This window comes from Saccoglossus kowalevskii, chromosome 21, assembly GCF_978046115.1.
Source record: "Saccoglossus kowalevskii chromosome 21, keSacKowa6.1, whole genome shotgun sequence".
In the NCBI taxonomy this organism is placed as follows: Eukaryota; Metazoa; Hemichordata; class Enteropneusta; family Harrimaniidae; genus Saccoglossus; species Saccoglossus kowalevskii.
Genome location: NC_140661.1, coordinates 15159545 through 15173347, shown reverse-complemented (window position 1 = coordinate 15173347; position 13803 = coordinate 15159545). Strand labels below are relative to the sequence as shown.

General features: G+C 36.2%; 1 protein-coding gene across 1 annotated transcript; it reads left to right on the top strand.

Annotated features, from left to right (window-relative positions):
• The first annotated feature begins 313 nt into the window (after window positions 1–313).
• On the top strand, window positions 314–12284 carry LOC102804917 (methionyl-tRNA formyltransferase, mitochondrial-like). The gene is made up of 11 exons (XM_006813813.3): window positions 314–415; window positions 4188–4592; window positions 4991–5045; window positions 5290–5468; window positions 6270–6389; window positions 6530–6632; window positions 7126–7201; window positions 8330–8421; window positions 8949–9021; window positions 9502–9584; window positions 11802–12284. The coding sequence occupies exons 2-11, from the start codon at window positions 4258–4260 to the stop codon at window positions 11967–11969; spliced, it is 1284 nt and encodes a 427-aa protein (XP_006813876.2). The 5' UTR covers window positions 314–415; window positions 4188–4257; the 3' UTR covers window positions 11970–12284.
• Window positions 12285–13803: the final 1519 nt, after the last annotated feature.

The window sequence follows — 13803 nt, the reverse complement described above, 5'->3', positions numbered from 1 at the left end:
CATTGCTCGAAACGTCTAGCTATTTTTAATAGTTATTTAGGACTACGATTACCAAATATTATCTTCTATATATCATATTTATCAGTCCGAGTAGCGTTTATTTATTTATAAACTACTATTACTTTCTGCCACGTCGTTTGGGGCACCCTCACGGAGCGACGCGAACGCACTCATGGCAAAGCAAAATGTAGATCCGGTCATTAATATTTAAATTAGCCTAGGCTTGTGGCAGAGACTAGTGGTACGTTCCCTAACGACTACCTAGCTTAGTGATAAAAGACCCATAGTCTTCGTGACGGAGAATGAATCGACCGCTGACCTCTAATTTAGTGAAACAACTTACAAACACACGCCACAAAGATGGCGCCGCCCAGTGGTGGAGCATGGTGCTTCATTTAGCTATGGGAACGAATGGGTGAGTTCTGGAGTGAAATGGAAATAATAATTTGACTATACAGAATTCGAAGTGTCTTTAAGACAGGTTTGCTGTGATTTAAATTCAAGTGCAACTTCATGTGCGTTGACTGTGCGGTGATGAGTCCAGTTGCTCACCATTAAGACACAGGCGTATTAAGACGGTCCCTCTAGAGGTGTCACATTGCACAGATCCTCAACACCGGTGCATATTGGAATCACAGGGACTTGTAACATTTCAAAGTCGGTATTACCTGGGAGACGTAATATTTGCAAGCCCTGACAGCGAGTAACGTATGTAAGGGTTTGATGTTACGTCGCTCCGGTAATGTTGACTTAGAAACGTTACAAGACCCTGTGATTGGAATAGAGTAATCCGACGAGCGCTTCTCGAAAGTACGCCCTCATACGCCGCCGCCATTACTGGGGGGCATATACCACTCGCAGTCATGGCGTCCCATAACAAGTTACGTAAAAATAATAATATTTATTAATTACATGCGAACTCGTACTATTGTCACCACTACAAACTCACCTACAAACATTTAATACATATTTCCAACGATTATTTCCATGGATATTTGGAAAGACGATGTTAGAGACTGGCTAACATGTGGGGCCGAATGATCAACAGAAGGAGGCCAACCTACAGGACTGTAATCAGCACTAGAGACTGGCCAAAGCCGGAAATTCAGACTTTGTGTAGAAATTGTTGGAAAACATGATTTTGTTTCGTTTGTGTGTGTCCAAATCGCTTTTTGCACGTACAGAGTTAAGCTGTTTTCCAAAACAATCAATGGAGAACATGCGTAGGAGAATTATTCTCGTTAGTAACTGGGCAGTCCCCTACCAACACGGTCGATGTACAGAATCGTAGGTTGTTCATATGGTACGATTTAATTTTTGTTGTAGAGACTTACTAGGGTTAGTGGATAGTCATTCTTTGTAGAAAATGATGGGCATTGATTGCCAAGAAGATCATTGTAACTACACTGATGAACACTTGTAAAATAACATGGCAGCACAAACCATTTCATAACTATTTAAAATATTTAGGCATTTAAATGTTAATAACGAATGCTGATGTAGAAAAAATAAATAAAAACCAAAACTCTGCCCTTTGGACATCTCAGAGAAAGCTCTGTATCACAAGTAGTGCAGCTGCAAGCGTCCCAAAGAAACTGAACACCTGACCGATCCCTCAAAATGGATTCGCAACCATGTTCACCCACGCTTCACAGGTAATGCAGCAACAACCGCAGCCAGTAGTTACTATACCCAGGTGCAAATTGCAATGAGAAATCAAAATCTAAATGTTGCATTATTGCAAGTGATCCACTTTTGGGGAACTATTGAAATAAATTCAAAACGTGGAAAATTACAAATTTATTTTTCACTTTTGCATTCTTCATATTGAAATCAATTTCTTCTTGAACATGAAGGGTCCAACACAGTGTTACTTCGAATATTTCAGTCGTAATCACATTGAATGCAACATCACGAATTACATTTACATTAACAAGTTTGTTTACAAACAAACGAGAATAATTAGAAGATGTCTCCACATATTTTCGTAAGATACTGCCTGTGTTGTATTATGCTTCAATACTCGTACTGTTATTACATGTACAACACAAACGATGTGGATCGGCGAAATTGGCTTTGTTTACATTTTTGTGAGACGGGAGCTTTTCATTTCTATCACTAGATGCGACGAAGTTTCCATTACTAAACATTCGTTTTACTGCTATAAATCGTTCTATTTCGACTTACCCGACTATCATTCCTTGGAAAGAAGTCTTTCTTTTGTATAATCTGCTTCATTTCATCAGAAGCTTGGCAGACTCTGTTTTTTTTCCATTTGGAGATCGGTGCATTTGGTTAAGGTTGCCTCCCAGGAGGGGGGTGGGTTACTCCCATTAAAGTGCTACATGTGTATGTGCCGCCAAAAGGGGTCCCAAATGCACCACATCTGTCTGAAAAGGGGTATGTTATTTTATCCTGTCTGTATCTTTTTGTCATTAATTCTGTCTGAAAAGAGGACCATATTTTCCAAAGACTGTCTCTAGAGCTTGAGTGATCCAACAATCAGGAAAATTAAGCTGATTTTTTCTTTCTATAACTTCATTTTGGTTGTCAAATTATATCCGCGGAAGTCTATCTAGGTAAATAAAAATAGCTGACCACCCACCCCCATTTCCCGGAACAAATAAACCTGAAACGGATATCGATCCTCTGATTCGCTATTTACCATTTATGCGTACTGTCTAGAAAGGGGTGTCAAATATCCACAGTTTGTCTGAAAAGGGATAGGCAATTTGAGATTATTTCTGTCTGATAAGGGGTAGGCGTTTGAAACAACCAGCTACACGCCCCTGTCAGTATTTTTGCAAGTACCCCCGGGGGTTGCCTACATTCGCACTCATCATGTGTCTTTGGTGAATGGATTTCGCACGTAGTTTGTTTCCATTTTTAGCTCCGCTGTCGACTTTGTCGAGCGGAGCTTATCATATGAGTGATTGTCCGTCGTCAGTCGTCGTCGTCCGTGTCAATGTTTTACTTTTTCGACTTCTTCTTGAAAACTACAAGCCTGAATGCTTTGATACTTGGTGTATATGTACCTTGGGTAGACCTCTCTTAGTTTTGTTCATTTCATGTTGATATCTTCAATTCTCTAATTTTGGTGAATATTTTTGTCATTTTTGGTAGAAAGTGATATTTTCGACTTCTTGTTAAAAACTGTAAGTCCGATTGCTTTGATACTATACATATTGTTCATTTTCTAAAGATGTCTTCCGTTCTTTAATTGAATTGTGCATTGCTAACAGCGGAGCTATCTCAGCCGATAGGCTGCTTGTTTAAAGTTTGTTATCGTTGTTCGTGCATCCTATAAACTTACAGTTTTTTTCTGACCCTCCCATGATCATAAAAACATTGAAACTATAACACTAGTTAAAATTATGATATAAAATTTTGATCAAAACAATATTACACTGACGAAAGATTTCCACTCTATTATCGATACACGTTGCCCCCCCCCCCCCCGGTAATGGCGGCCGTGAGCGCGCCACCTACAGCGAAGGGGTAATTCATCTGCTTCTCGGACTGGTTATTATGAGCGAGTATGCATATGAACCACGACTTGCATAATTTAAAACACGCTCTCGACCAATCAGAATGACGTATTCAGGCAATTGAAACGATGATATGATGATTTAATGTTGCCTACAACATTATCATGCACGTGAGTACGGCAATGTTTAAATGGGCAGCTGACTGCCGAATCTAAATATACTCAACCCTGGTGTTTATCTGTATATTATAAGAATACTACGAGAAGTACGCAATCAGACAGTTTAGGAACACATTGATTTTTGCTATGTGCTGGTTGATATGATCCTGTACTGCCTTCTTGGATACTTTGCGGTATACTCATGATAAACATTATATTATACATCTTTTTGAAGCTTGTAACATAGTGACAATTTAATGAAAGATAAGAGCCCATAACTGCAATCAAAAAATGTGGAAACATTTCCTTAAGGCCCTCTCACCCCTAGCCCAAATCCTAACCCTAACAGTCCAGCCTCCAATGTAATACAATATGCCCCTCCAAATAACTATAAGTTATTGGATATCAGAAAACTGGTGTTTACGTCACCAACATGATCCACATGCTTATAATATGAAATTATTTATGTTGGTTACTTTTCAAGAAATAAAGCCAAGCACATCATATAACTATCTTTTTTTTCTTTTTCTTTTTTTTACAGCTTGAAAAGTATATTGTTTGTTGGTAATTTTAATTTAGAAAGTACTATCAAGGACTGAAGTAATAAGAATATGAAAATTGGATTCCGAAACTTTAACACATTATGCAAAAAGTTGAAAGCGCTGTCACTTGACTATGTGTGTTCCACAGAACACATCAAATGCAGAGGAGCAAGATATACATCTGTTTCCAGCAGCACTTTCCATGCGAGTCAACGCATACATAGACTGTTAGTCTCGCATTCTAAAGAGAGTTTGCATGGAAATAACACGAAAGTTGTCAAGTGCTTATCAAGTAATGAAGGAACTACAGATAAATACAATAAATGCAATCCACCATGGAGAATAGTGTTTTTTGGGACTGATGATTTTGCTGTTCAAACATTAGATGTTTTGAACAAAAATAGGTATGGTATTAGATTTATGGTACACACGAGTACGTTTTGCCTGTTTTTTGTGTGAAATTGTATCTGCTTTGATTGATTTACATTACTGAATTTGTCATGGTTGTGTTAGCAAGATATGAGACCTCATAACCCCACTAGTTGATAAATAAGTCCATTAAAATTGACGAGTTCTAATTTCAGCAACGTTTTTGATCCGTTCACCATAACTGAAAAACTAAGACTAGTAGACGTATTACTCTTTAATAGCTTGTTATACATCCACCAAGCAACTATGTTAATATAATGTGGGATTGGTTGTAACATGATTTACATTTTATTTTATAAAAAATATCTTTGTTTGCTTCTGATATTTATAATAATATGCATTTTATATAATTTGTCATATTTCTACATTCAAGGAAAGCTGAAAGTCCATTAGTTGGCGAGTTGGTTGTGGTCTGTTCCACAAGCAAGGTAGGAACTTGTAATCAATAATCTAAAATTTTATTATTTAATTTATATTCTCATTTAAATAAGTAAGTCTTGGATGTTAAGTTTTGCCAAATTCACATTTCATTTATTCACCACTGAAACAAACATCTAAAAGTGGCATTCTCATTGACTTTCTGTTAATGTGCTCGGCTGCATTTGTATGGCTATATATAAATGATCCTATTATTTAATTTCTCATCTGACAAGGTTTACTTTGCATCTGTAGGGTCGTAGGCGAGGGAAAACATTTGATATAATGTCACCTGTGCAACAGTATGCCATAGAGAACAGTCTTCCTCAGTTAATTTGGCCGGATGTCGGTGGTGAGAGATGTAAATATGACGTTGGTGTTGTCGATTCATTTGGTCATCTGATCCCAGACAATGTCATCAATATGTTTACATAGTAAGTGCTATTGCTCTCAAGTAGTCATTCTCGGGCAAAAATGGTGGCCATTTTTGTGCTAAAAAAATCATCAAATAACTAACATTTATGGATGGATTTTGTTCAAACTTCGTACATACGTTAGACATTACAGGTTCCTGATGCACGTCTTGTATTTTTCAGATCAGATTCAAAATGGCTGACTGGCGGCCATTTTCTTTTAATGAATGTGCTTCTAGAGCCATATCTCTGACATGCTTTGACTGCTTATGTTCAAATTTTATATATTCATTATACATCATGTTATAGATATATACATGTATTCAAAATGGTTGATTTTGTTTTAATTAATGCTGTTCCAGAGCAATATCTCTCAATGTGGACAGGTACACGTTTGACGATCAGATACAAATGTCAATCATTTTAATGTTAAACTATTATCATAATCATATTCCTGACATGGTTATATTCCAGCTATATTACTATAAACAAAACTATATATCTTGAATTCGATAACTAATGGGGACTGTGCCATGCATGGCTTGTTTCCTATAGGACGTAGTCCGAAACTAGGGCTCATCTTTGCATCCATCGTCATTTCTCGGAGACGCCCGGACAGATTTTCTTCAATGCTTGCTTTTTATTGTTTGACAAAGTCAAACTAAGTCATTGACAATGACTTGTTATCAAATTTCATGTGGGGAGAAGCACACTATGTAATATCAATGGGATTTTGTTTATTTTCCAATAAAACAGCTGAAAAAGCAAAAATTAATTCAAGTGAAAAGAAAGTATTTTACAGTATAGTACATTCCATTTCAGTGGATTGCTAAATATTCATCCAAGTTTGCTGCCAAGATGGCGAGGAGCTGCTCCATTGTACCACACAATACTGAGTGGAGATGAAGAAACTGGAGTAACAATTATACAAATATCTCCGCAGTAAGTATTCATAACGTCCATGACAGGCAGTTTTCTAAGTGCCATAGTCTTTGCCACCAAATGTTGATGAATCAAGATTTACTTTAGATTTAATAATGATTTTAAAAAAATCAAAAAATATTTCAATTTCTTTTTTTCAGATTTGATGTTGGACCTATTGTCATGCAAACAACTATTACTGTTCCACATCGATGTACGACAATTCAACTTTCAAAGATTCTATCACAGCTGGGATCGAATATGGTAATTAAAACCAGAAATATTAAAAATATTGATATTAACCATTTGAGTGCCTTTTTCAGATTTCATCACCATCTAAAATTAAAACACGCGTAATCCAAAATTTTGTTAAATCCTTGTAGGAAAATATGTACAAGTGGCCCAAAATTATCAACAAAATTACCAAAATGTACTTAAAAAAAAAATCGGGGAAATGATTTTAGCAAGAAAACGTCATGAACTTCACAAAAAAAGTTGTTTGTATTTACTAGCTGTAGTTAATTTTAAATTATGCCAGTTTTATGTGCGTCTTCAGTATTCAGTCAAATGTCATCCGTCCTAAAATTATGTACAGACTAAACAATGCGCTTCTCATCATCATCAGCTAAAAAGAGAAAAATAAAACAGCATGAGCATAACGTAATATTTACCTACCTTTGAGCTCCAACAAAAATACTGAATATTCCTTGGGCCAGTTCACATGACCCACCAGCAGTAATTTAATTTTCTATTGTAGCTTTTACAAGTATTAGATGATTTGCCAAGAAAGATTGAGAACTCTGTGGTACAACCAACGAATGGAGTAACATTAGGTATGGAGTAATCATATTTGCATGAAACCATGTGTTCATTCTTTGACCACAGAAGAATTTTTTTCGTTACACAAAATCAACATGCGTTTATTTGTATCCCACATTCGTGCAATGCACAAAACTAGGGCTTTTATTTTAACTTTTGTTTATTCTTTGTGGTGTTCCTGTACAATGATTTCGCATACTCTGTATGAACCCAACATATGGTGGATTGCTTGTGCATGTTTCTATATATATATATAATTGTTCATAATTTTTTTTTTAATAACATAGTATTTGCTGCAGTAAATTTTGCAACTTAGTAAATAAAAACATAATTTCTGCAGGGTAGTGTCAATACATGCCATAGTGCTGAATATTGATGTATACTTTTGTACTACTCATTGTTTCAACTCCGGGACAGAACTTTTCTTGGTATCCTTTAATATTTCTTATAATTACTGTTCTTGTATATATGAAACAATGTTATAAGATTTTGGCTTTGAGAATGGGTGCCCCCTCTCTATACGAATGGGGTCCCCTCTCTATGCGAATGGGGGCCCCTCTCTGTGCGAATGGGTGCCTCCTCTCTGTGCGAATGGGTGCCCTCTCACTTTGTGAATGGGTGCCCCCTCTCTATACGAATGTGGCTCCCTCTCTATACGAATGGGGTCCCCTCTATGTGAATGGGGTCCCCTCTCTATGCGAATGGGGGCCCCTCTCTGTGCGAATGGGTGCCCCCTCTCTGTGCGAATGGGTGCCCTCTCACTTTGTGAATGGGTACCCCCTCTCTATACGAATGTGGCTCCCTCTCTATACGAATGGGGTCCCCTCTATGTGAATGGGGTCCCCTCTCTATGTGAATAGGGTTCCCTCTATGTGAATGGGGTCCCCTCTCTATGCGAATGGGGCCCTCTCTGTGCGAATGGGTGCCCCCTCTTTGCAAATGGGTGCCCCTTCTCTTTGCGAATGGGTGCCCCCTCTCTTTGCGAATGGGTGCCCCCTCTCTTTGCGAATGGGTGCCCCCTCTCTTTGCGAATGGGCGCCCCTCTCTGTGTGAATGGGAGCCCTTCTCTTTGCGAATGGGGCCATCTTTCTTTGAGAATGGTTGGTTAATTTTCTCGTCTTCTGTTTATTGTTGTTGTTTAGCCAAGAAGATAAAAACCGACATGAGTTGGATTGATTGGTGTAACTATAGCTGTCGGTTTATTGACAGATTACACAGAGCCATATCTACACATGTACGTACCTCTCCAATATCTACTGAGAAAATTAAAAAATGTTTCATTTCTATTTTATTGATTTTTTTCAATACCACACAGCAAGATTTATGTTCATTGTTCAACATTCACAAAATAATTTCAAGTACATGCTTCAACGGTTGATTTGGGTCCACAAAACTTCCTCTGAGACAGAAAAACTTTTTCCAATTCTACTATAGCTGGTGCACTTCAACATAGCGCAAAATTAAAGAAAATAATTTTGTGAGGCGCAGATTTCAAATTGACATGCATGGTGACAACAAACAAAACCTTACTTTTATTTATTATATTATATTATATTTTAGTTTATTTATTTATTTATTTATTTATTTATTTATTTATTTATTTATTTATTTATTTATTTATTTATTGCTATGCCTGTTTATTACTAGACTGAATGTGTCACTTTTAACTCTTATCTATTCACAATTTTCTCTCCTCAAGAAAATGTAATTTAATGTTAATTAATAGTTTTTAAATAATTTTTATCCTGTTTATTTTTCCAGGTCACACTGAGGACATTATGGAGGGGGAAATTACTAAAACTCTATAATATGGTGGACCTGCATGTAACACAAGGTATGAAAAGATATACGTAGTGCACACACACAGTTTGTAAATTGCTATTTGTGCGAAATACATATCCTCAAAAATTTGGTTGAAAAAAATCATGAAATAGATGTAGTTGTACTGAGTTGTGAAATAGATGTAGTTGTACTGAGTTGTGAAATAGATGTAGTTGTACTGAGTTGTGAAATAGATGTAGTTGTACTGAGTTGTGAAATAGATGTGGTGGTACTGAGTTGTGAAATAGATGTGGTGGTACTGAGTCGTGAAATAGATGTGGTGGTACTGAGTTGTGAAATAGATGTGGTGGTACTGAGTTGTGAAATAGATGTAGTGGTACCGAGTTTTGAAATAGATGTAGTTGTACCGAGTCGTGAAATAGATGTGGTGGTACTGAGTTGTGAAATAGATGTAGTGGTACCGAGTTGTGAAATAGATGTAGTGGTGCAGATACATGCAGGGTTCAAATAATTGTTTGTTTGTTTTTTTCAGGATTACAATTGCCATTGGCTGATGTGCATCCCGGTGTTGTCAAATATCATAATAAACATGGCATATTATGTATTCGTTGTCTGGTAAGATTTTTTGTTATGTATTATATATATTTTTTTATATTATATTTAATTGTTTATTTATCGTCTGTAAATGTTGCTATTAAAATCAAATTTAATACTTCAAGCTATGGGTTATATTTTAGGATGTAATGATTTTGCTGTGTACAAACCACCTAGACATGTAAAAACCACCTAGACATGTAAAAACCACCTAGACATGTAATCACTGCCTAGACATGTAAAAACCACCTAGACATGTAATCACTGCCTAGACATGTAAAAACCACCTAGACATGTAATCACTGCCTATACATGTAAAAACCACCTAGAAGTGTAATCACTGCCTAGACATGTAAAAACCACCTAGACATGTAATCACTGCCTAGACATGTAAAAACCACCTAGACGTATAATCACTGCCTAGACATGTAAAAACCACCTAGACATGTAAAAAACACCTAGACATGTAATCACTGCCTAGACATGTAAAAAATACCTAGACATGTAATCACTGCCTAGACGTGTAAAAACCACCTAGACGTGTAATCACTACCTAGACATGTAAAAACCACCTAGACATGTAATCACTGCCTAGACATGTAAAAACCACCTAGACATGTAAAAAACACCTAGACATGTAATCACTGCCTAGACATGTAAAAAATACCTAGACATGTAATCACTGCCTAGACGTGTAAAAACCACCTAGACGTGTAATCACTGCCTAGACATGTAAAAACCACCTAGACGTGTAATCACTGCCTAGACATGTAAAAACCACCTAGACATGTAATCACTGCCTAGACATGTAATCACTGCCTGGACATGTAATCACTGCCTGGACATGTAATCACTGTCTAGACATGTAAAAACCACCTAGACATGTAATCACTGCCTAGACATGTAAAAACCACCTAGACGTGTAATCACTGCCTAGACATGTAAAAACCACCTAGACATGTAATCACTGCCTAGACATGTAAAAACCACCTAGACATGTAATCACTGCCTAGACATGTAAAAACCACCTAGACGTGTAATCAATGCCTAGACGTGTAATCAATGCCTAGACATGTAATCACTGCCTAGACATGTAATCACTGCCTAGACATGTAAAAACCACCTAGACGTGTAATCAATGCCTAGACGTGTAATCACTGCCTAGACGTGTAATCACTGCTTAGACATGTAATCACTGCCTAGACATGTAAAAACCACCTAGACATGTAATCACTGCCTAGACATGTAAAAACCACCTAGACATGTAAAAACCACCTAGACGTGTAATCACTGCCTAGACATGTAAAAACCACCTAGACATGTAAAAACCACCTAGACGTGTAATCACTGCCTAGACATGTAAAAACCACCTAGACATGTAATCACTGCCTAGACATGTAAAAACCACCTAGACATGTAATCACTGCCTAGACATGTAAAAACCTCCTAGACATGTAATCACTGCTTAGACATGTAAAAACCACCTAGACATGTAAAAACCACCTAGACGTGTAATCACTGCTTAGACGTGTAATCACTGCTTAGACATGTAATCACTGTCTAGACATATAATCACTGCCTAGACATGTAATCACTGCCTAGACATGTAAAAACCACCTAGACATGTAATCACTGCCTAGACATGTAATCACTGTCGAGATGTACAACCCCTGCCTAAACACCACCTACTGTAGATATGTAAACCCCACCTAGACAGATAAACCCCACCTAGAAGGAAAACACCACCTAGACATCTATATAAATAATAACCACTGAGACATGTAAACACTGTCGAGATGTACAACCCCTGCCTAAACACCACCTACTGTAAATATGTAAACCCCACCTATACAGATAAACCCCACCTAGAAGGAAAACACCACCTAGACATCTATATAAATAATAACCACTGAGACATGTAAACACTGCCTAGACATGCAATCACTGTTGAGATGTACAACCCCTGTCTAAACACCACCTACTGTAAATATGTAAACCCCACCTATACAGATAAACCCACCTAGACAGGAAAACACCACCTAGACATCTATATATAAAGTAATAACCACTGAGACATGTAAACACTGCCTAGACATTTTAATACTGCCTAGATGTGCAGCCACCACCTAGACATTTTAATACCGCCTAGACATTTTTACCAGGAAGTTAGTTTTCTAACATTCTAAACTTTTGTGGAGATAAATTGATTTGACATTTGAAATATAATTTCTCCAATAGGATGGCTGGGTTGGATTTAAATCAGTAACGATAGAAAGAAGAAAAAAGATGTCTGCGAAAGATTTCTACAACGGCTTCCTCTCTCGGGATCAGTCACTCGACTGGAATAATTTTACAAGTGTACGTAATAAACATACAGAAGCACTCAACAAAAAATATGGCACATGATGGCTCTGTTACTTCCTGTGGCTAGTTATCAAGACATAGTGGACATTTATCACAACATTTATATTCCTAAATCTAAAAACTGTACGTTTTTCATGTTGTTGAAATGCAATTTGTAAAAGTCAAGAACTGTTAGATTTTGTTCCATACCCTGCTACATTTAATGTTTTCACTGGAATTTTAAACTAGTAAAACTGCTATAGATTCCAGTATTACTAATATCATGTAAATTTCCGAAATGCTGATTTTACATATAAGAGATATGTAGACATTATTTTGTTGCATGTGCCTGAAAGTAAACAACTCCTGCGCAGTTAAGTTGACCATTGTTATCACTTACGGCAGTACCAAGTGAATGTATGTGACTGATTAACATTGGAGTAGTAATTGTATGCTGCATTTATGACAATAAATTGTGTATGTGCTGAGATTTTTGTTGTAAAAAAATGGTCAGAAAACATGAAACAGACGTAGGTGCTGCTTAAATTGAATATTTAACTACTATCAATCAGTGTCTTGTGCAAAATCAGGATCTACCTCTCATGATACAAAGATTACAGAGATGTACGAATGAAAATTATATTTGATAATTTAAAACATCCCTGAGTAGACCTTCATTTACTCACAAACAGGTCAAAAAAATGTTGGTACTTAAAAATGACGCAGTTTCAATTAAAGAAACTATCTTGTGAATTAACATAAAAAAATAAACTACTGCTAAAGCAGTTCTTTGGAATATAGTTTTTAGTTGACTGTAATTAGCATATTATTACATTCATAATTTTATACATTTTTTGATTTTATTGAACTAGTAGTTTTGCGACAACTAACCCCATTTAAAAACTTTTTTTTTTACTTTACTGCTACTTACCGATCAATAGAATTTTCTATTGGTTTGAAATGAATCTGTTTTCAAGTTTGCACAATTATTATGAAAGCAAAAGATTATCGGCAACGGAAGTCGGCAATGTTGAAATAATTAGATCCGGTACAAGTACTTGTTTGCATAAATTATTAGGAAAATAAATGTCCACTGAGTCAATGAGGTTTAAATGTTCAGAGCCGGTATAATCATATACAAGTTTATGGGATAACAGTACCAGAAGATCAGAGCATGAAATAGATGTAACATGTCTAACTTTGGGTGAATTGTCAGTTCTCCTAATTCTATGACACTGCTTCTTGTTGTTGACTTAGTCGGCGAGCAGAGCTGTTCTTATTACTGACCAATCTGATTAAAATAAGATCCTAGTTTTGGCTTTTTTTTTGTATATTTATTTTATTTTGATCTACTATTTATTTTGGTAATTATGAAAGAATGCGGCGATAGTTAAAAATATACCGAATCACAAGTATGTAACAAAATAATAAAAAAAAATAGTAAAAGTAAAATAAATATATAAAATAAAATACACGTCGTACAATACATCAGATTGATTACAGTTGGTCGTTTTCCATTACATTTTCAACTTTTAATTGATATTTCATTTAAAGAAGAAATCTTTTGCAGACCCTAGTCAGAGCTGTTCCATTTTGTGTTCATATATCTTCAATTCTTGATTTTCAGTGAATATTTTTCGGTAAAATTTCCCAACTTCTTGAAAATTGCAGCACAATTGCTTCAAGACACCTTAGTCAGATTTTGTTATTTCGCGACAAGTTTAATTTTCTCATTGTAGTGAATATTTTTATCATTTTGAAAAGCCATTTTCAACTGTCTACAATGAATACAGTGGAGTTGTAACAGCTTACAAGCTACTTGTTTCATCTTGCCATGGTTTTCATTCAATTATTATATTTGAAGTCGTGTCGTTTTTCCAATATAGTAGTTGTAGTT

Coding starts and splice junctions, on each gene's coding strand:
- LOC102804917 (XM_006813813.3), top strand. CDS start 4,258: ATGAAAATTGGATTCCGAAACTTTAACACATTATGCAAAAAGTTGAAA. Junction 5,469..6,269: donor GTCATCAATATGTTTACATA/GTAAGTGCTATT, acceptor ATTCCATTTCAG/TGGATTGCTAAATATTCATC. Junction 8,422..8,948: donor ACAGAGCCATATCTACACAT/GTACGTACCTCT, acceptor TTATTTTTCCAG/GTCACACTGAGGACATTATG.